At 40.7% G+C, this 21,852-nt stretch overlaps 1 protein-coding gene across 1 annotated transcript; it reads left to right on the top strand.

Annotated features, from left to right (window-relative positions):
* The first annotated feature begins 7,813 nt into the window (after nt 1-7,813).
* PSMD12 (proteasome 26S subunit, non-ATPase 12) lies at nt 7,814-21,648 on the top strand. Its single transcript, XM_035104006.2, has 11 exons — nt 7,814-8,023; nt 10,672-10,731; nt 11,584-11,712; nt 14,220-14,327; nt 14,980-15,084; nt 17,259-17,408; nt 17,546-17,680; nt 18,979-19,091; nt 19,646-19,820; nt 20,636-20,713; nt 21,188-21,648. Exons 1-11 carry the CDS (start codon nt 7,916-7,918, stop codon nt 21,395-21,397), a joined length of 1,371 nt encoding a protein of 456 aa, XP_034959897.1. The 5' UTR covers nt 7,814-7,915; the 3' UTR covers nt 21,398-21,648.
* The last annotated feature ends 204 nt before the right edge of the window (nt 21,649-21,852 follow it).

Here is a 21,852-nt window from a genome sequence, read left to right as displayed (position 1 = left end):
CACTCAGCTAGAAGGCCCACTGGTGGCTTAATATATATAACAAAGAAATGCCTGCTCCACTGTTACCCAGAGGAAATAGCTATATTTAGAATTCATATTCTTTTATGGCTACAGTACATTATAATTTTAGATTACGTTGACTTTTAATGCAGCTATAAATTTGGCCATTGAACCACAAAAAATAGAATAAAGGCTACTCTCAAATTACTATGTTTGACCACATTCTCACATTTTTTGTGTATGGGCTTCTTGCTCTACATGCTCCTGTGGTGCAAGCAAAAGCTTGCACTGCAGCTACTATCATAGTGTCTTACATGAAGCAAACAGGGCTTGGTTAACACTCACAAACTTTGCATGTGAAAGCAAGGAGAAAACCAACACACACACACACCCTCAATTCCTAGATAAATCTACATCAGAATGTGGAGCTGCAGAGGTTCTCTGCAGGCTGTAGGGTGGGATGCAAGAACCATGAAAACAGAGGTGGATTCAGGGCAGCGTGACCGGTTCTGCCACAGTGGACGCTGAGCCTAGGGGGTACAGCAGGGCGTTGCAAATATGACATAGTGAATTGAGCAGAACGGAAGGCGAGAGGCAGGGTGTATGCCAAATTTGGGTCTTGCACAGGGCACTGCTGAAATTCAAAAGACCAAAGCCCTTCCCTGATGAAAAATCCTATTGAATTACTTGAATGAGTTCCTTCATTACTGAAGGGTGATAAGGGTGGGTCTGCTCCCAGAATCAAACAATAGCTCCAACACCCACACAATGCTCCATGCAGCATAGCACTAGCTCAGTCTCTTAGTACCAGTTTGTGCTTTAGAAATACCAGTACACATGAAAATAGCTTACTCAGTTCAGTGGTGGTATAACATCAGAGAGACAGAAGACCATGACATCACAGCTCTCTTTTGTGATGAGCCAGGATGGCTATGTTCTACCTCCACTATTGGAAGCAGTATGCCTCTGAATGCCCAGTTGCTGGGAATCACAAGTGGGCAGAGTGCTGTTGCGCTCAGGCCCTGCTTTTGGGCTTCCCATAAGCATCTGGTTGGCCACTGGGAGAAGAGGAAGCTGGGCTACATGGGCCAGTGGCCCGATATAGCAAGCTCAACTTACATCCTTATAGGAAAAATGATTTTACATAAGGAAGGATTTGCACTTATTACAATGCATTTGCACTTACTACGATGTAAGACCCTCCCGAATCTTATAATTGAATTGTCTAATTCAATTTTTATTTTCATATAATGCACACATATCACATATATACACGATTTACATATTTACAATTAGTAGCACAACATACAGACCATTCGCTTATTGTTTCATTCCATTACAAACCGACTCCAGTTAATCTTAAATTATCTCAATTTTATACCAGCAGTGAAAAAGTTTTAAATAGATTCAGATTATGCTTATGCTTCATGTAATTAGTGAGGAGGAACCCAGTTCTCTCAAACTGTTTGTTCCATCTTCCTTTTCTTAATCCAGCGGTGTGGATAATAACTGGATCAGTGTGATATATATATTTAGAATATAAAATATCCTACACATGCTTAAATTCAGATGAGAAACTGCTTTATAGAGCTTCTGTTTTTGTTCTTGGAAAACATTTTAATACTACATCCATAGGCTGCACAGAAGCAGAACTTGATAGTTTATATGTTAAGAAGTCTAAGCGCTCCTGCTGTGTTATGACTAATGTATTAAGATGTTGACCCACTGAAATGATATAAGGTGTCAAGGCAATAGTAGCATCTGTCATATGTTGTGATTACAAGTGCTAAATATTCCTCACCCTCTAAATACAAAAGCAGAAGAGCCACCGCAGAAGAGATTATGTTTAGGCAGATGAAAGAGGAGAATGGTGAGAGAGATTGTGGGAGACGACCCCATAGGGAAAATCTAGGGTGAGCTAATGAAAATCAAAACTATTCAAAATCATCACTGAAAATGCCAATTTAAACAGGGAGAGCCTATCACTAGGGGGTGAAGCAATTATCCCAGTCTGCAAATGCTCTAAAGTAGCACCAACCGCAGTGGCAGACTCTCAGCCATTTCTCTTGCACGCACACCCCAGCCACTCCCCTTTGTTGGAGATCCAAGCAATGTTTCCCATAGGCCTGCAACACCAACCCTAAAATATTTCCTTATTTATTTATATACTGCTTCAAACTGAAATACTGAAGTATCTTACACAAAATCATCAACTACACAAACCACAGTAAGATCCCATTTCAAATGCAAAATACAGTTACAAATGCATAGCTGAGTAAACACTGTATGGAGGCGAAATACAATCCAACCTTTGTCTGGCAAAGCCTGGGCAAGATAGAAAGCTTTCACTAAGTAAAGATTTGGTGCTTATTTGAAAAAGGGTAAGGATTACCCAACCCAAGGCTTGGGGGTGAGGGACTGCCAACTACTCCACTTAGCATCTCCACCACCAATTCCCCAGCAGGCTGCGGTGCTCAGGCAGGAGCATATAGGAGTCCCCAATAACCAAGTCCTGTGCCATATAGGGCTTTGTGTGCAACTACCATAACTTCAATTTGAACCGATAGCAAAGTGGCAGTGTCAATTACTTGAACAAGGGTATCACATATTGCTGTTAGGCTGCTCCACAAAGCAGCCCAGCAGTCACATTTTGTACCAGTTGCAGCTTTCAGACTAATTCGAAGGGTAGATAGATCTATATTTAGTGTAGCGATTATCTTCAGGTTACCACGGCATAAACCACTACAGCTCGGTTATCCCATTCCAGGAAAGGTTGTAGGTCACGCACCGGCTAAATGTGGATAAAGGCACTCCTGCCCACTTAGCTCTCCAGTGATAATAATGGATGGAGGAGCACCCCCAGGCTATGCCCCTAATCCTTCAGGGGAAGAATAACTATCTGCAGAACAGAGATCCCAAACCCAGGAACTACCCATTCATAGGGCTTCCATTTTGTCAGGATTCAGCTTCAGTGTATTAGCCGTCATCCAGGCCATTACTATTTCCAGGCACTGATTCTGCGCATGTACAGGCACTGATTCTGCGCATGTACAGCCACACTTGATTCAGGCATTGCACAGAAACAGAGCTGTGAGCATCAACATGCTGGCAACACTCATGTGCAGCAAATCTCCTAATTATTATCATCAGTGGCTTCATAAAGATGTTAAAGAGCACTGGGGATAGAATAGTACCTTGTGACACTCGACAGTTCAACGGTCAAGGAGCCAAAATGCAATCTTTGACCTGCTGCCTACAGGTGCACCAGATAATGTTATCTTATTGACAGTGTTGAAGTTAAGATTCCACTGCCAGTCCAGTTGAGGACATCTTGTCCTTTGCCTCAGACAGCAAAGTATCTTGGGCTGGACTAAAATTAAAGTAAGTGCTGTCATTGGCGGAACTGGCGCTTCTACACTGTACCCATTCGGTATTTGTAAGAACTTGACTATTTAATGTGATAGTACCTGCCCTTTAGAACTCTTTGCCTATTGAGATCAAGCAGATGCCTTCACTGTCCTCTTTTGGGTGCCTGCTAAAAACATTCTTGCTTAGACAAACTCACCCAGATGCTTAGAAGGTTAAGGTAATATTAATCTATTTTAGCATTTTACGGAAACCTCGTTTTTAATATATCAACCAATAAGTAACAGATTTTCTCCCTGCTGTTAAAAACAACATTAAATTGTCTCAAAAAATTCTTTCAAAAACCTATCCCTAGGGATATTATAACGGGAACAAAATAACACATAAGGAACAATATCCTCCCTCTGCCTGGCCACAAATACAAAAACAATGGTTTACAAGGTATTTCACTATATCTCCTCCTCTCTAAATATGCTACGAGCATGGCTTGAAATTTCAACAATATATGCATTCCTCTTTGTGCCAACAGAAAATTTGACAAAGTAGGAAGACCACAATCAGATTTAACAGAATAAAACGGCAAAAATGGCAGTTCAGCAATTAACATCTGGTTACCAAAAGGTCCCACTCTTTAACTTTATTTTTTATGCACAACTTTGCAGATATAGGAGTAACAGCCTCAAGGTCATCAGGAAAGAGTCCATAAAGATTAAAATCAAGTTTCAGCTATCTTTTATTTTCTGAACAAGCATGCACGCTAAGCGATCGCGCTAACAATTAAAACTTATCTGCTTGCAACTAAACATTTATTTTAAAATCTTTCATTTTGCTATCCATACAAGGTTCTCACAGCAGTTTTGAAACTGAAAAACAAATATGCATCATCTGCCAGTAAATTCCTACGCTTGAGGTGTATGTTTTTAGGACCCACCTATGGTTGGAAGTGGTTTTAAATAGTTTTTATATAGTGTTTTAATCCTGTAACCTGCCCTGGGATCTTACGGTGAAGAGTGAGTAATAAATAAATTATTAATAGTAACAATGAACTCATGTAATTAAAAAGAAAAATAACACAAATAACCAAATTGTCACAGTATATAAATGAACTATAAATGCAGCAGTAAATTATTAGCAATTAATTATCCAATTTAAATAAAAATGTCTGATGTATTATTATTTCAAAAGTCATTGATTTATATCCACCCTGGCGCAGGCAATGAAGAATGAAGCAGAGTTACAGTCTGAACCCATACAGAAATTAATAGGGTTAAGCTTATCTCTGCATAGATCAGTATCTTAACCTTACAACAACTTTACTGGGCAGGTTATACAGGTTTATGTTACGATGGACAACAGAGTAACAATGTGAAATAGTATTGTCATCAAACTTGACCTTGAAGTTTGTAAAGAAAATTAGTAGATTACACTAATGTCAATAAATTGCAAAGCAGAACCACCACATAAATGAAACATTTTTTTGGCAAAGAAACAGAAAGCCAAACAGTTTTTTTCAAAGCTGGGAAAACCGGGGGGGGGGACAAGGCACAGGAATGTGGTTTTTAATATTCTGGATATCTAACAGGCAGTTTTGCCCCCTCCTTTTAAAGGAGGAGTGGCCACTGTAATATGTTTTTAACTACAAGAATACTCCTACTTCCCTGAAGAAAGTAAAGCAACATAAAAGACAGGGAAAAGCTCCCACAAACCAGCGCTAAAGTAGCTTACAAATCCACTCAGTTTTATCATTTAACTACTATGATTGGATAAGTAAGATTGAAACACTACACACTCTTACTTGGGAGAAAGTCCCACTAAACATACTGAGTAAACAGCATCAGGCAAGCAAGGCATTAAGAATATGTGTGAACAAGATACTTTCAGTATTTAAATAATAATATACTATAAATGCGAGTAAGATGTTTTTAAGCAGCAGCAACCTCTCCTTTTTGTCAAGTCTAGCAAACTCAGTTTTAGCATATTGTTATGGGTTTGTGGGCACCAGACTACCCTAAATTTCTGGGTCCAGTAGGGGTTAGAATTTAATCAAGGCAAATGTTGAAATATAAAACCAAGCCAGTTTCTCGATCAGGAAATTGCCTGGGGTGATGGACCATTTGGAAGACAAAAGGAAGTAATGAACCATTAGGAAAGCTAAATGAGAAGGGACCCTGTGCCAGACAGCAAATAGAAGGGCCCCTCCTTCTTTCAGCTCATAGAACAGGGGTAGGCAACCTAAGGCTCGTGGGCCGGATGCGGCCCAATCGCCTTCTAAATCCGGCCCGCGGATGGTCTGGGAATCAGCATGTTTTTACCGTACATGAGTAGAATGTGTCCTTTTATTTAAAATGCATCTCTGGGTTATGTGTGGGGCCTGCCTGTTGTTTTTACATGAGTAGAATGTGTGCTTTCATTTAAAATGCATCTCTGGGTTATTTGTGGGGCATAGGAATTTGTTCATTCCCCCCCCCCAAAAAAAAATATAGTCCAGCCCACCACATGGTCAGAGGGATGGTGGACCGGCCCATGGCTGAAAAAGGTTGCTGACCCCTGTCATAGAAGAACAAAAGGCAGGGTTGAGTGGGCTGTTGGGGGGGGGAAGCGGTTGCAGGCTGTTAAAAGTCGGTAAGCTAAAGAGAGGGATGGCTGAGTGGGTTGGACTAGATGACTCTCAGGGTCCCTCCAACTCTACAATTCTGTGATTTTGTTTTAATCTAGAGTTGAGTCTACAGGAAAAACAAGGCCTTCTTGGGGGTGTTAATGCTGCGAACCCCTCCATTGTAGGCTCAGGTTGTAAATATGTGTAAATAAACCATATACAGTGGAACCTCGGTTTATGAACACCTCGGTTTACGAATTTTCAGTTTATGAACGCCGCGGACCCATCTGGAACGGATTAATTCACTTTCCATTACTTTCAATGGGAAAGTTCGCTTCAGTTTATGAACGCTTCAGTTTTTGAACAGACTTCCGGAACCAATTACACCCATGCTTCGGGTTAAGTACGCTTCAGGTTGAGTACTCCGCGGACCCGTCTGGAATGGATTAATCCACTTTCCATTACTTTCAATGGAAAAGTTCGCTTCAGTTTATGAACGCTTCAGTTTAAGTACTCCGCGGACCGTCTGGAACAGATTAATCCACTTTCCATTACTTTCAATGGGAAAGTTCACTTCAGTTTATGAACAGACTTCCGGAACCAATTGTTTTCATAAACCGAGGTACCACTGTATCACAAAGACACCTCTGTCTCCTCTGTGCCTCATTCACAAAGGGAAACACAGACAGACCCTGGTTAAACAAGCCCAGAACCCCAGGAATCTCACAAGAGCTTTTCAAACTGCATTTCTGCCTTTCACACATGCAATCCAGCAGGAGGAGGGAAAGTGCAAATGGATTGTAAGTGGTACATATGAAATCTGTGTAGTGCACCCTACCTACAGTACATGCAAAATTTCTTGTGCTCCGGCATCTTTTCATCTGTTCACTACTGATCTAAGGACTATCATGTGCAGTGGCATAGTACAAGCAGGACAGCACATTCCTAGCCATTGGACCCTCCTGTACCTGTCTAGGCATGCCAAAATACTCACCCACCCCACTGCTTGTGCCACTGATTAGGAACCTAGGAAGTCTGTCTACCTCAGGAACCTTACAGAGCCTGTCTACCTCAGTATCATAACCATGATTAAGAACAATTCAGACAAGGGGCTTTCCCAGACCCAGTCCTACCCAGGGGTGTTGCCAGGGACTGAAATGGGAATTTATTGCACATGGAACAAGTGATGTGTCACCAAGACGAGATGTGAGGCTCTTTGGAGTATACGGCAAGAGTTGGGATTTTCCTCACAGAACCCCTGAAATCAAAGTGCCTAACTGAGCCGCATCGATTATATATAAATCTAACTCAAATAAAAAGTTTTCAACCGCTTGCCATTGAGTATTTTCTTTTTGTAATAATAATAATTATTTATCTATTCTGGTTTCCCCAGCCACTCAAGACGTCCCTCAACACAATATTAAAAACACGATAAAACTTTAGTTCATCAAAAGTACCTGGGTCTAATAATTATAATAAAAATAATCCCAATATACCTACTGATTTTTGCCACTGAAGTGCATAAATTTATTATTATTATTATTAGCTTGTGTCTCAGCTGATGTCAGTTAACTGGGGTTAAAAATAAAAAAAATGCGCTATGGGGCATTTTCAACCCCCTCAGCTTTCATCTCCGGCTTCTCGGCCTCCGCCTCTCACCCATCACTCGAGGCGGGAAGAACCACCGAGCCTGCTTTAGGCGTCTACCGCAGTGCCTGCTGCTGCTGCTCTTTTCTCAGAGCAGAGCGGGGAAGAAGTCGGGGAAGGGAGGGGTCCTCCCAGGATAGCTGTCCTTGAGAGCGCATGTGCGCCTATGGGTTTCCGGTTCCGGTGAGTCAGTGTCTCTCTGTGTGTGTGTGTCTCTCTCTCTCTCTCTCTCTCTGAGGGAGAGCTAGCGAGCGGTTTCGCCTGTGAAGAAGCTGCAGGAGACTCGGAGTCGGACGCGGGCCTACCATGGCGGACGGCGACGCGGAGCGGGCCGATGGCCGCATTGTGAAAATGGAGGTGGACTACAGCGCCACCGTAGACCAGCGCTTGCCCGAGTGCGAGCAGATGGCCCGGGTAAGGGGCTGGGCCGAGGAGGGGCTGAGTCATGGCGCGGCGGGCCGACCTAGGCCGCATCGCTCAGAGCCGGCAGCAGCTGGGCCTAGAGGGGAAGGTCGCCGCCGTCCAGCCAAGGGAGGACCGCGGCGCGGGTGGGAGGGCGCTCGGGAAAGGAGGGTGCCGGCGTTGGGCGAAGCCGCGTGGCCCCCGAGAGGATGACCCGATGGCTACGAAGGCCTGTATATCGTCACGAGACCAGTTTCCTCCCCTTCTCTGGCGGCTGGGGCCACACGAGAGGGTCCTTTTGCGAAAGGGAAATGCATGTTTGGGCGGCGAAGGGGGCGGCCGCAGAAAGTGGTTCTCCCGCAGCACTATCCGAGAGACATTTGCGGTTCAAAACCGGGATGAAGCGGCTCCATTTCGCGCCCCACCTCACCCCCACCACGTATTCTGGACAAGGGAGGCGTCCCAATCTTCAGTTAAGGGGCTGTGCTGGTCGCGATTGTCACCGTGACAAGCCTCTTGCGCCCAAAATTAAAATGTTGGACCCGAGTAGCTTGGAATCATGTAAATAGGCAAAGAGACGGAGGGAGAGAATTTGCGACTATAGTCAGCAAATATAGGTTTAGGTAATGATGGGGAATAAGGCTGTAGGCCCACTGAACGTCTGGAGTTGACATGTATAGATAGATCGGGGCAGCATAAGTAATCAAATATTCTTTTGGATTACAGTGCTGTTCTTGGAATTTGATTAACACATAGCTCAAAATGTGTACTGTCGCAAATATTTGCTGCATTAGATAAAGCCGCTAGTGTACTGTGAATTGCTTTATCTTGCTTTCAGCCATGGTCAAAGCTGCATTGGGCAGTGCATGTTAGTCCTATGGTTATCTTGAGAGACATAATCAATACAAAGTTTCTCCTTAGTGTCCTTCCTAACAGTTGTGGCTACTTCTAAATTTCTGTTGCTCTTTTTAACCATATTGCTATGGCCAGTGGCTGATGCAAATAAAGATTTTTCTGATTCTGAACCATTTGTTGAAGGTACATAACTCCATGGTGTGTGCTGCACTGTTTAGAATGGTCCTTTAGTTTTGTTGCAAGTCTGCATTAACTATAGTTACAGGAGATACCAAAGGAGGAGTGAATGCACCTTTTATTTCTATATCACAGTTATGTATTTTTGTTCATTTTCTAATAAATAGCACTGGGGCTCTTATGACAATAGTACAAGAAGCAATATACTGTAGTGGCTTTAATTTCTAGAGTGAAAATAGCTAATTCAGAACTTCTTATTCTAATGATGCTCTTGCCATTTACTCTCCAAAGTATTGCCACTACTGCCCTGGGATTCTTTGCTTCTTGCTCCCTCTAAGCTGGAAGATGCAGGCAAGTTTAAACATCTGAAGGCAGCCCTATTCAGGAAAGTTTTTAATGTTTGACATTTTAGTATTTTTTTATATTTTGCTGGAAGCCACCCAGAGTGGCTGGGGAAACCCAGCCAGGTGGGCAGGGTATAAACAATAAAATTATTATTATTAATTATGCTCCACTGCACTTTTTCTTGGCTGGAATACTGTTAGTCTGCTGTCTTCTCCCAGCAAACAGGGGAAGTAGCAATTGTAGCTGGACTTGTTCTTGGGCTGTGATATATTTCTGGGTGCTGGTCCTCTGAGGTGGGTAAAGAACAAGTAGGTACCTTCTACCACCCTAGTGGGAATGAGGGAACTGATTGTTGCTTCAGGATTCAACTGAGTAACTGTAGAGCAGGGGTCGGCAAGGCTTACCTTGGCTGGGCCGGTTCACTGTCGCTGACCCCCTCTGTGGGCTGGATCGCAGGCGTGCGTGAGCGCGTACATCCACGATTTCCGGTGTCTGCGCAGACACAATTTCCATTGTCTGTACAGATGTGATTTTCGGCGCCCCACCACACTGTTTAGCACTGCGTGCGGGGACTTGCTGAGCAGGCAACTCATAGGCCAGTAAAATGACCCCAGGCCTTAGGTTGCCGACCCCTGCTGTAGAACTTAGTTTGCCTACCATAATTTCTACTAAACACAGGGGACAGGATAGGCAGTGACATGGCTCTCATAGCAGTACCTTCCCCTTTAAGCAACAAGGCTTCCAAGTTAGAAAACTAGCTAATTCCAGGCAGATTTGGAGTATGTTCACTGCTTTTCAAAAAGTCAGGGATCCAATTTGTATCTGGCAAAAAGGGTTGCACAGCAGTAGTTACCGGTATGTCCATGAATTTCCTCTTTTGTATATACGTACCATACATACTTCACAAAAGAGCTTTTGATAACACTTAGATAAATGATGGCTGAAGACTTGGCTTCAGTAGTCTCTTACAACTTCTGGAAGTCTCTTAAAGATTGGTCTAATCATGACTAACTGCAGTCCTATTGAATTCAGTGGGGCTTACTCCTGGGTAAGTGAGCTTAGAATTGTAGTCTAATTCCAGTTGAAACCAACAAAACAATATTTTGTAATGTATTTAAATCCTCTAGTTTGTAGTGGGAAGTGGCCACGATTGACTGATGGCCGTAACTGATTTGACCATGATTGGGCCCTGTTACAATAAGGACGACCTATTTTAACTCAGCTTTGTTAAATGTCATGTTAGATATGTGGTACATTTTTAGTACTTTTTTCTTTTATTTTAGGATGGAAGGCTTCAAGAAGCAATTGAAACATTGCTTTCCTTGGAAAAACAGACTCGAACTGTAAGTATAGCACACTGAGTAACATTGCTTTTTAAAAGGTCATTTTAAAAGCCTCCTAGTCATGAAACATATCATCTAGCATGAATTTGTCACCCCTTAATTACTTTTAACCATCCTATTGTACTTGGCTCTCTTGCAGGGGTCAAAATGGTGAATCTTTTCCCAGACTTTCAGTGCATGCATATGAATGGTGGGGATTTTTATTCATTCTAATAACTATGATTGCAGAAACAAGAGGGTGCAAAAAAGTTTTTATTTGTTACCACAGCCTACAGGACCACGTGTTGTGCCCAGTGTTGCACCAGAGAGGTTGCACTGTCACAACAGAACTGCCATACCCTTTTGTTCGCCCATGTACCCCCCAGATCTGCTCCACAGCTGATTTGGAGGGCATGCGGGGGGCTGGAGGGGACAGGAAAGGAAGTTCCTTTGTATGCACTGAAGTCACTTGTGCCAGTGCAGCTGCTGCATTAGATATGAGCCTCATGTGCAAATACTGCTAATTGCTCTTGTGGAAGTAAAAACATTCACCTGCAAGAAAGAATAAGTGGGTGGGAATAGGAAAAGGAAGAAAAGGAAGCTGTTCCTTGTTCTTTAGCACACTGGCACTATTCCTCTTTGGTAGGTTTACTTGATGTGAACAGTGAATTGATCCTTAGCTTTGGCTTTATGTAACCCAGATTGCCCTCTTACTTGTGGGCCTCAACTTGTCTTAAGAGGTTGAGGACAAATTTCCATTAATAGCTAGTGACTTTTTTGTGTTACCCCTATCCATTTGGAAGTGCTAGGAATCTTTCTTTGTGTTTACACTGTAGAAACCTCTGTGCATAAGCCTATACTTCTGTTTTTTAGGCTTCTGATATGATATCCACATCTCGTATTCTGGTTGCTGTAGTGAAAATGTGTTATGACGCTAAAGACTGGGATGCTCTTAATGAAAATATTATTATTCTGTCAAAGAGGAGAAGTCAGTTAAAGCAGGTAAGATTGTGTTAAGCTGTAAGAAGTGTGGAGTGCTCAAAACCTTGTGTCCATATTTTTTCTCTTGAGTTTGGTAATCAGTCATTGTTCCTTGTAGCCAACAGCAGAAGGCACCTAGTCTTCCTGCAAAGTGTCCTCCTTGTACCTACTGCCTCCTAAGGAGGGTTACAGGAGAAGAGTAGTGGGTAGAGGGTTTGTGTGCAGTTTGCAGCAGTTGCTCTCATCCACGACACTGGTGCTGCATACCACAAAGTTGCAGCCTGTTGTCATTTTGAAAAGGGGAGTTGTGTCTCTGTGCCTGTGCCGCTGGTGGCTTTTTAATAATTCACTGTCCCTGTGGCAAGTACACTGGAGGCTTCCCTTGCTGTTCTTGATAATATTGGTTGTCACTAATATCCTGGCAACTATCAATAGAACATATTGTGCTGTGGTTTATAGAGTGAAGTTGGCAATGAGCTTTCAAAATAGCCTAATAATGCATGCATATTCTGAACGTAGACAACAAAAGAGCTTTGGGCTTATCAGAAATGCTTTATAAGGCATAGGTTTGGAGTGAATATATGTTAGGGCAACATCCAATAATGCCAGCCTGCTTGCTCAGAAGGAGTTTCTCTTCTTCCCCCTGTGGCCAAGCCCCCCCCCCCCAAATACAGTCATACCTCTGTTTAAGTACACTTCAGTTTGAGTACTTTCAGTTTAAGTACTCCACGGACCCGTCTGGAACGAATTGATCCACTTTCCATTACGTTCAATGGGAAAGTTCGCTTCAGGTTAAGTACGCTTCAGGTTAAGTACAGACCTCCGGAACCAATTGTGTACTTAAACCGAGGTACAACTGTAATCTAGTCCTGCAGGCCCTCCAAGCCTGGTTGCTTTATGAAGATGTCCTAAATTTGTAACGTACACATTATATGTTACTAGATGGTGTATGCTTGACTACTTCGTTCATTCTTTTTTCTCAGCTATTTAAGCTTCTTGAAAAATGAAGGGTTTAAAAAATAAATTTGTTCTAATGAATGATGACTATTCATATAGATGTTGGTTTGCTTTGACCATCTATTTGCTGGAAGGTGTATTAAAATAAATGATAGTGTACAAAAAAACATACAATATTTCCGTGGCTCAAAGTGTTCAATGCCATCCAGGCATGCTCACTTGGTTGGTTGGCTGTCATGTAGAATATTTGAGCTTTTATCCTTTACCTTTTAAAATTTATTTTATAAACATGCAAAACAAATGCAAAAAAACAAAAATATCAGAAATGACAAAGGGGCCATTCTCTTAATCTTCCAACAAAATCAGAAGATATGAGACAACATTTGTTAGTAGAAACATTAAGAGGCACATATTTATCAAATTGGTAGCACCAAAGAGTCATGGAGGTTAGTTGTATTGGTATAAATGATAAAAGTCCCACCACACATTATAAAAATGTTCTGGCCCGTTTTGTTTCTTTGCTTGCTATGGTGATCATCGACAGATTGGAGGCATTTCAAGAGGGAGAGAGCAGCAAAGAGAGAGGAAGAAAAGGAATTATTTCACCTTGAGGCACAAATTGTTAATGAAAGATGTTGAAGGTAGTTCTGGATTTAAAGACCAGTATGTAGGACTTTTACCTGCAGCTCTGGGAATAGCCTGCATGGGTTCAATTTTAAAATACCATAAAGTAAAACATTGCTCTATGAACATTTAGGAAAAATGCTACATTAATTGGGGGACATGATGACAAAGGAAGGAGAATCATCTGATACATCATGTGCCTGTGATACAGACAACCACATTCCACTCTTCAATCAGGTCCACAATAGTAACACTAACTCTGGGAGAAATCAAGAAACCAAAATCCTAATTTGGTGGAAACCTACTATTTATCTATCTTTATAAAATAAAAATGTTTTTGAAAAATATTTTGCCCCAATGACATTTGGCACCTTCAATGAAAGTCTGATATACATATAGTGTGACACAAACAAATTGAAATAATGGTCTATGGGAAGGCCTTTGTTGCACAGGAGGGGAAGCTCGCAGCTTTCATAATTTACCAAAGCCACATACTGTGCTAGTATATAATGTGTTAACTGTATGTTAACTGTATTTGTGAGCTTTGGTCACTGAGAAATAAACAAATACCGTAGGTTCTTTTAGTGGAAGTTACTATAGGATACAGGCAAGTTCTGTTGTTTTGCATGAAATGTCTTTTAGACTAAATATCCATTTTAGCAGCTTTAAAGCAAAGCTGCTTAAGTGAGAAAATGGGAGGGAGCATTTGAGCCGAATCCTGCATGAGAGCATCTGCTCATTGTGGTTTATATCTAAGTATAGAAGCAAAGAGTTAGTGGTAACTTCCTTTTCACGTCAAATGTGGCTAACAATTTTTAATTGCAGTGTTTTTCCATTTTGACAGGTTTGAAAAATGGCATAAAAGATAGTGTTTGGATAAATGGGAATCCTATTTATGTAAGACTATGTTGGCATAGGATTACAAGTTTTCTCATTATTTGTATTAGGCTGTTGCTAAAATGGTCCAGCAGTGCTGTACTTACGTTGAAGAGATCACAGATCTACCAATCAAACTGCGTTTAATTGATACACTGCGTATGGTTACAGAAGGAAAGGTAAGTATTTTTCCTTTTAAAGAACCTTGTACTTATTTTAAGACTCCCTTGTGTGCACTCTTGAATCTTAAGACAGCAGCTCCTGTTGATTCTCCAGAGCCGCTTGTTGATGGGGACTGCAGAGGGAAGAGCAGAAGGAGAAATCCTGTTACACAAGCAAAAGTCCACTTGTGTGATGTTGGATCTCACCCTATGAGTTGTACCTCTCTAGGTCATATTTGGAGTATCCACAGAAATCAATGAAAAAGATGATCTAAGGTCTTCCCTGTTAGCCTTGGGCATTAATTTTTCCTAATTGTGTTCTGACAAATCCTGCTTTGACGAAACACTGCTTTGCCACGGATGAGCCCTATATGGGGTAGTCAGCAGGGGGCTGGCCTGATTATTGAGTGAGAGGGCAGCCCATGGTTTGGTAGCAGTTGTGCTGTGGCCTGTAAGAGTCCATCATCAGGAGCCCATTCCTGCACTGTGGTGGAATGGGAGTTGGGACCCTTCTCTCCTGGCCCATAAAGGAAAGGCCATTCCTATGGCTACAAGCAGTGCCATCATCAGCTTCCCCCCTCCCCATAATTTGTGATGATGAGGAAAAACACGCAGTGTTTGTGTGGGCAAACATATTGCATAAGATTAAATGCTTTCTCCTTCTTTTTAGATCTATGTTGAAATTGAAAGGGCACGGCTGACCAATACTCTTGCAACAATAAAAGAGCAGAGTGGTGATGTAAAAGAAGCTGCTTCAATTCTGCAAGAACTTCAGGTGAAGGAGCATATATGCTGGAATACATGACATTGTTTGAAGTACTGCAACTTTATTCCTTTTTAAAATACACTTTTAAAAAATCTTGCTTCAATTGTCACTATAGTAGAACTGGAAAAAATTAACAAAACAGGAGCTTTTGGTAACCATATTTATACTTTGAAGACCTTTTATAGCAGGCACCCCCAACCTTCGCCCCTCCAGGTGTTTTGGACTACAACTCCCACCATCCCTGACCACTGGTCCTGTTAGCTAGGGATCATGTGAGTTGTAGGCCAAAACATCTGGAGGGCCGCAGGTTGGGGATGCCTGTTTTACAGCAGTGCATTTATATCTTGGGCTGGATCCACACAGTGGGGTTTTCCTGACATCTTCTGTTCCTCGCTGCATTGTATTGGGCTGGGTGGATGGGACTGTTTAGGAGCTCGAGTGTGTGTACATGCACACCACAGCAAGACTGGAAAACAGGACAAATTCAGTCAGGACTGTTTTGCACACTGTAGAAATTGTTGCAAAGCTTAGATGCTGTCGCTGTGAAGATTGCCAACTTTCTAATAATATTCTCATAACCTCGTTTTCTGAGCAGAGGTGCTAAACTGATTTCTGGCAAGAACCAGAACCAATAAAGCTTCTCTAGCTGAATTACACAGACTATATTTAATCAGATAATGAATCGTTAATACAGTGGCACCTTGGTTTTTGAGTGCCTCGGAAGCCAATTGATTCGGAAGCCGAACACCGAGAACTCGGAAGCAATTGTTTCCATTTTCGAATACGCCTTGAAAGTTGAACAGCTTCCGCTGCGTGATTCTCCATTTTTTTCCAATGGATTTTGCTGAACGCCCATTGATCCTTGGTTTTCGAACGTTTCGGAAGTTGAACAGTCTTCCGGAATGCATTATGTTCGAAAACCGAGGTTTGAACCATTTTCTAGTACAATTATTACAAATTTCTAGTTTGCTCAAGGGGCAAACTTACTGTCATTAAATGGATAAAAATTGGAATTAGTTATTGAAATGCTTTTATCACAGAATGTTACTATTTGCTATCCTTAAACAGTTTGGAAAAGCTTTTATCCTTCAGCTATTGGCTGCAATGGTGTCAGGTTACTTTATTATCCAGTTGTATTTTAAAAGGTACAGTACAACTTGGGATTGCCCATAAAAAGCAAGACTAGAGTGAGAGACTAGAGTGATGTCTGCTGTTTCCAGGAACTCTTCTCATTCTGAGAGTTTGTTTGAACCCTGGGTGAGAACCCTGAGGGTGTGTCAGAATTTTTTTTAATTGATATTGATTTATATTAATAACAACTTTGCATTAATGTACTGGTAACTTTTTTGTAATATTTTAAGTTGCCTGTTGCTTCAGTTTTCTGCACATTGCTTAATTTTTAATATTTTAAGCAGTTTGGAAATTAAATAATCACTTGAATATTATGGGGCAGGGGTGTATTTTTCTTGTGAACTGTTAGTATAATAGGGCTGGTAGAACATCTTTAGAAATAATATTATTATTGGAGCTCAGTGTCCGGGCTGGACTATGGGGGTGGAGATGCTCCTTCAGGTATACAGGATTCCTAAAGATTGATGTCAATTTTCATAAGTCTTGAAAAAATGTCTGATGAAAACAAATTAATAGAAGTCTAGTTATGGAAATATGTACAGTATATAGGGTATGCAAAACAAGTTATCTGCAGATCAACAATAAATACAAATCAGAGTGGAATTCAGTTTTGTGGTAAGGTGATCACTCTTGTCAGTGGAAGCATTTCTCCCTTCTACCCAGTCAGATAGGCTTGCAATAATAATAAAATTAGTAATATTAGTCTTATTAGTATTTTTATTACCCCACCATACACTGTTCTGTGGGTTCTCCCAGCCTTCCCATGCAGCTTGGTGGGGGAGAAGTCCTGTTGAACTTGCTTCCTCTCTAGCACAACAGTTCAGTTGAATCCAGCCCAAGATTTTTAAATTTCAAAGTTTTTCTAAGAACAGCAGTACCTGAAGTTTAAAAATTTAAAGTAAGCTAACTGAAGCATTAATGCTGGCATGTAAACTGTATTTGCATGCATACAGAAGCCATCTTTCTTCACACTTATGATTTAGTTGCAAGATGGCTTTGATGGATAATTTTGCATATCGGTCTATAAAATATTAATATATTCTGAATTTTAGGTGGAAACCTATGGATCAATGGAGAAGAAGGAACGTGTAGAGTTCATCTTGGAGCAGATGAGGCTTTGTCTGGCTGTGAAAGACTATATCCGAACTCAGATTATTAGCAAAAAAATTAACACCAAATTTTTCCAGGAAGAAAACACAGAAGTAAGTCTAGTGGTGGACGGCTTATAGGAAGCTGGCTTAAGGGATGTTATGGGCATGTTTTAAAAGGATTTCTCTGTCGCATTGGGGAAATTTTACAACTATTTCTGTGTTTAACCTGACACTGTGTTACATTTCAGAAATTAAAACTGAAATACTACAATTTAATGATTCAGCTGGATCAGCATGAAGGTTCCTACCTTTCCATTTGTAAGCATTACAGAGCCATTTACGATACTCCTTGCATCCAGGCTGAAGGTGAAAAGTGGCAGCAGGTAAAAAAAGACAGAAAGAGAAAGTAGCAAATACACTGTAACCTGTTCAATTGTCTGCAAGAAATATCATGTAAAGCAATGTCTTACCTGTTTGAGGGAACATTCTTCCTTTTTCATCATTGGTACTGTTTTGGAGAGGACTGCTTTTTCTGCACTGTGCTCAAGATTTCAGTTTTTTGAATTTCTTCATGTGGCTTAGTTTTTTTGTGAGAACTCCCCCCCCCCCAAAAAAAATATCAATTGGTTACAGCCATAACATTATTTTCTATTGACTATTACATTATAGCTAAAGTTGTGCCAGTGGAGTAGATTCCATTCAGACTATATAGAAAACATCTGAAGACTTATGTCCAGACAGTTCATAGGCTGGTATTGCAACTTCAAAAGGAGCAGGCAATTAGCCAATCCCAGCCTTAACCATGCACCATGAACCTAACGTACAATATTTGTTTTCCTTGCCTGCATAATGTAATGAGAGGGCAGGATCTCTCAGCATTCCATCATCTTTGGGCTTTTACTCCACCACTATCCATTGCAGTGTCTTACTCAGTAAGCACCTGAAATGGGCCTGATTCTCCTACATGTGAGATGTGGAAAGTTGCTAGGGAGGCAAGAACTTGTAGTCTGCTCCCACTTTTGCACTTGTGTCAAGAAACCAGCATCACCTGAATTACCTTCCTTGGTTTGGTTATATTTGGAAAATCTATCATCCAATTCAAGTGTGCAGATCAAGCAAAATAGTATAGTCCTACTTCAGATTTTTTTTGGGGGGGGGGCTAAATTAATGCCTGCAAACATACATTACAGCTTTCCAAAGGAGGAAGAAATTCGTTTAAATGCAAGACTGCCTTTTTATTGTTTGCATGTTACTTTTCTTACATGATTCAATACTTCCATTTTTTTATAAAAAATTCTAGGGTGTCCCTAAAGAGCAAAGGATGTATAATAATTTTAAAATGCTGGTTATAAATAAGATTCCTGCTTGCAACACAAGATTGGATTCGATGACCGATGTAACATCTTGCAGCTCCCTTCTTGTGTGATCTCATAAGGTGGAGTCAATTTTAGTACCTTGGGTTGTATCCCACACAGGCAGGTGTTAGCTCATGCAGCTAATCATTCTCTTACTTTCTCTTTGTGTAGCCAATGGCTATATCCCTCTATAAATTACAGAAAGTTAGATGCATAGGTTGTCTTCTGATCAAACTGGCAATTTCAACTTTGTGTGTTTGCTTTATTGCATTTCTGCCTCTTGTTCAACTACAAAATCCAGTTTCTTCCTATCTTCTTTTAAACAGGCACTGAAGAGTGTTGTTCTCTATGTTATCCTATCACCTTATGACAATGAACAGTCTGACCTGGTACACAGAATAAGCACTGATAAAAAACTAGAAGACATTCCTAAGTACAAGTACGTAGCTTTCCTGTTGGCATGCTAATATAATGAGAAACAATCCCTGTTCATTTGGTGTGACATTTGAAATGTGAAAGTCAAGATAGTCAAGATGTTTATTTAAGGTAGCGTGGAGAACCTGTGACTATTATTGCAACTCCCTGACTATTGGCCATTCTGGCTGATCTGGAGGGCCACAGGTTGTCCACCTTAACTGACAGTTTGTAAAATGGCTCAGGAGTTTGTACCCTGCTATTACACATACAAGTAGGGGTTTACATTCAAAACTTTCACATATTATTTATAACAAACCAAATCAGAACTGGCATCCTTGAAGTACATTCTGCAGTGAACGTGGACATACATTTCTGTATCCTGTGTCAGTGCACTTCTCTGAATCAGTTTTCTAATATATTAATAATCAAAAAGAAACTGCTGAATTAAATACATTGGTAATGCTGACAGAATTCTTAAAGGCAACCCTACTATGTTAAGGTAAAGCAGAACAACTTTGTCAACCAACAATTTACTGAGGCTTTTTAATTTCTCTCCCCCCTCCCCGCCGCCAACAGAGATCTTTTAAAATTATTTACCACTATGGAATTGATGCGTTGGACTTCCCTGGTTGAGGAATATGGAAAAGAATTAAGGGAAGGTTCTCTAGAAAGTCCTGCAACAGATGTGTTTGGTTACACGGAGGAAGGTGAAAAGCGATGGAAAGATTTAAAAAACAGAGTCGTGGAGCATGTAAGTTCAATCTGCTTTCTAGCAACAAGTTAGGACTAGGAGGAACACTATTTCTGACAATCATCCTATTTATAAAATGATGTTTTATTTTAAAAAAGACTCGGGAGCTATTTTATGGAATATGTGCATACCCCCACAAAAAACCATATACACATACATATTAACAAACAAACAAACAACAACAACAATAATTTATTATTTATACCCCGCCCATCTGGCTGTGTTTCCCCAGCCACTCTGGGCAGATTCCAACAAAACATTAAAATACAATAATCTATTAAACATTAAAAGCTTGCCTAAACAGGACTGCCTTCAGATGTCTCCTAAAAGTCAATCTCTCCCTCCCTCCCTCCCTCCCTCCCTCTCTCTCTCTCTCTCTCTGTGTGTGTGTGTGTGTGTGTGTGTGTGTGTGTGACTGTTCTGGTTTTCGAACGTTCTTTTGTAAGCCAAAGGTCCGATGGGCTTCCACGGCTTCCGATTGGCTGCAGGAGCTTCCTGCAGCCAAACAAAAGCCGTGCTTTGGTTTTTGAATGCTTTGGAAGTAGAACCGACTTCCAAGGTACAACTGTATATTTATTTAAAAGATTTTAGAAAACGTACGTCCACTGAGGATTAAGGTAGGTTTATATTATTTTATAGTCCCTTCTGATTAGCTGTTTGCATGTGTAATCTGAGGGTCTTACACACTTCCTCAAATACTAAAACTACACAATTCCTTGGCATGCTACATAAGCCCTTGATTTCATTACAGCATATTATTTTTTTGTATTTCATCTGCTACTTTATGATCACCTTCTATTCTTATTTTACTTTAGAATATTAGAATAATGGCAAAATATTACACCAGAATTACCATGAAGAGAATGGCACAACTTCTGGATTTATCAATTGATGTAAGTGATTCTCAGAATTGCTGAGGGCTTTTGTATCATCCCCTTGTTTCCAAAATTGCCACCTGCAGGTTTCATTCAGGTGGTCCACGATGTGCCTGTGAAGAGTGCTTTGAGTAAATATGGTAAAATAGAAAATAAGAAATATAAGGAGCATTTTAAAAATACAATTAAAAATCATACAGCATCTAGCATAGCGCTTTGCAGTTGCTACAACAGGCAGAAAACTCTTGAAGTGGTCCGTCAAGACTCTCAGCAATTTTCAAGTGGTCTCGGGGGTGGGGGGGATATTTGGGAACCACTTTTGTTTGAATTTTTTAGTTGAAATCTGCTCTTCAACATCTGTTGCAAAAGACATTATATGGAATTACATTATCTCAAATGCACTCGAATTCCCCTAAGAGACAATAGAATGTCACTCAAAGCAATTTTAAAAAACATTATCACCTAATTCAATGCTGTTTGTTTGCTTTACAGGAATCTGAAGAATTTTTGTCCAACTTAGTGGTGAATAAGACCATCTTTGCAAAAGTAGATAGGCTGGCAGGAATTATCAACTTTCAGAGACCCAAGGACCCAAATAACTTGCTCAATGACTGGTCTCACAAGCTCAATTCATTGATGGCTCTAGTTAATAAAACTACACATCTCATTGCCAAAGAGGAGATGATACATAACTTGCAGTAAGGTCCCTCAGTGACCTTAATGCTTTAGAGAGGCATTGAATTGGTTATAGAAAAAGACTTTATCCCACTGTATATTTGGTTTTTTCATCTCTTCCTTCCAGGTGAAATTTAGAACATAATCTCTCTTGAAGAATTGTTGAGAATTAAGTTCCTTTGATTATTCATTTGGTTTATAACACTTTTTTTGCTGCAATTGATGGAAAAACACAATAAACTCGTATTGCCTGTGTAATGGAAATAGCCTTTGATTTATCCCAGTTTGTCCTGCAAATGCTTTTGCATTGTCTCTCTCAATGATCTTTTTACCCTTCCAGGTGTATAAGTATGTTGTAATATTTTCTTTTATAAAGAAATGTAACAGGATTATACTTCAATGTTAACCTTAAGTACCATTGTGTCTAGAAATGTCAGGTATGGAACTGAATTCCCATTTTTATTCCAGTGTTGTGGAATGGT

Source organism: Zootoca vivipara, chromosome 2 (assembly GCF_963506605.1).
Source record: "Zootoca vivipara chromosome 2, rZooViv1.1, whole genome shotgun sequence".
NCBI classification, from domain to species: domain Eukaryota; kingdom Metazoa; phylum Chordata; class Lepidosauria; order Squamata; family Lacertidae; genus Zootoca; species Zootoca vivipara.
Note: the sequence above shows the minus strand (reverse complement) of the source record. Positions and strands in the feature narration are given on the sequence as shown.

Bases quoted from the DNA above. Each gene is read 5' to 3' on its own strand.
- PSMD12 (XM_035104006.2), top strand. From the start codon at position 7,916: ATGGCGGACGGCGACGCGGAGCGGGCCGATGGCCGCATTGTGAAAATG. The intron at 17,409-17,545 runs GTAAGTCTAGTG...GTTACATTTCAG, and splicing joins TCCAGGAAGAAAACACAGAA to AAATTAAAACTGAAATACTA. The intron at 20,714-21,187 runs GTAAGTGATTCT...TTTGCTTTACAG, and splicing joins TTCTGGATTTATCAATTGAT to GAATCTGAAGAATTTTTGTC.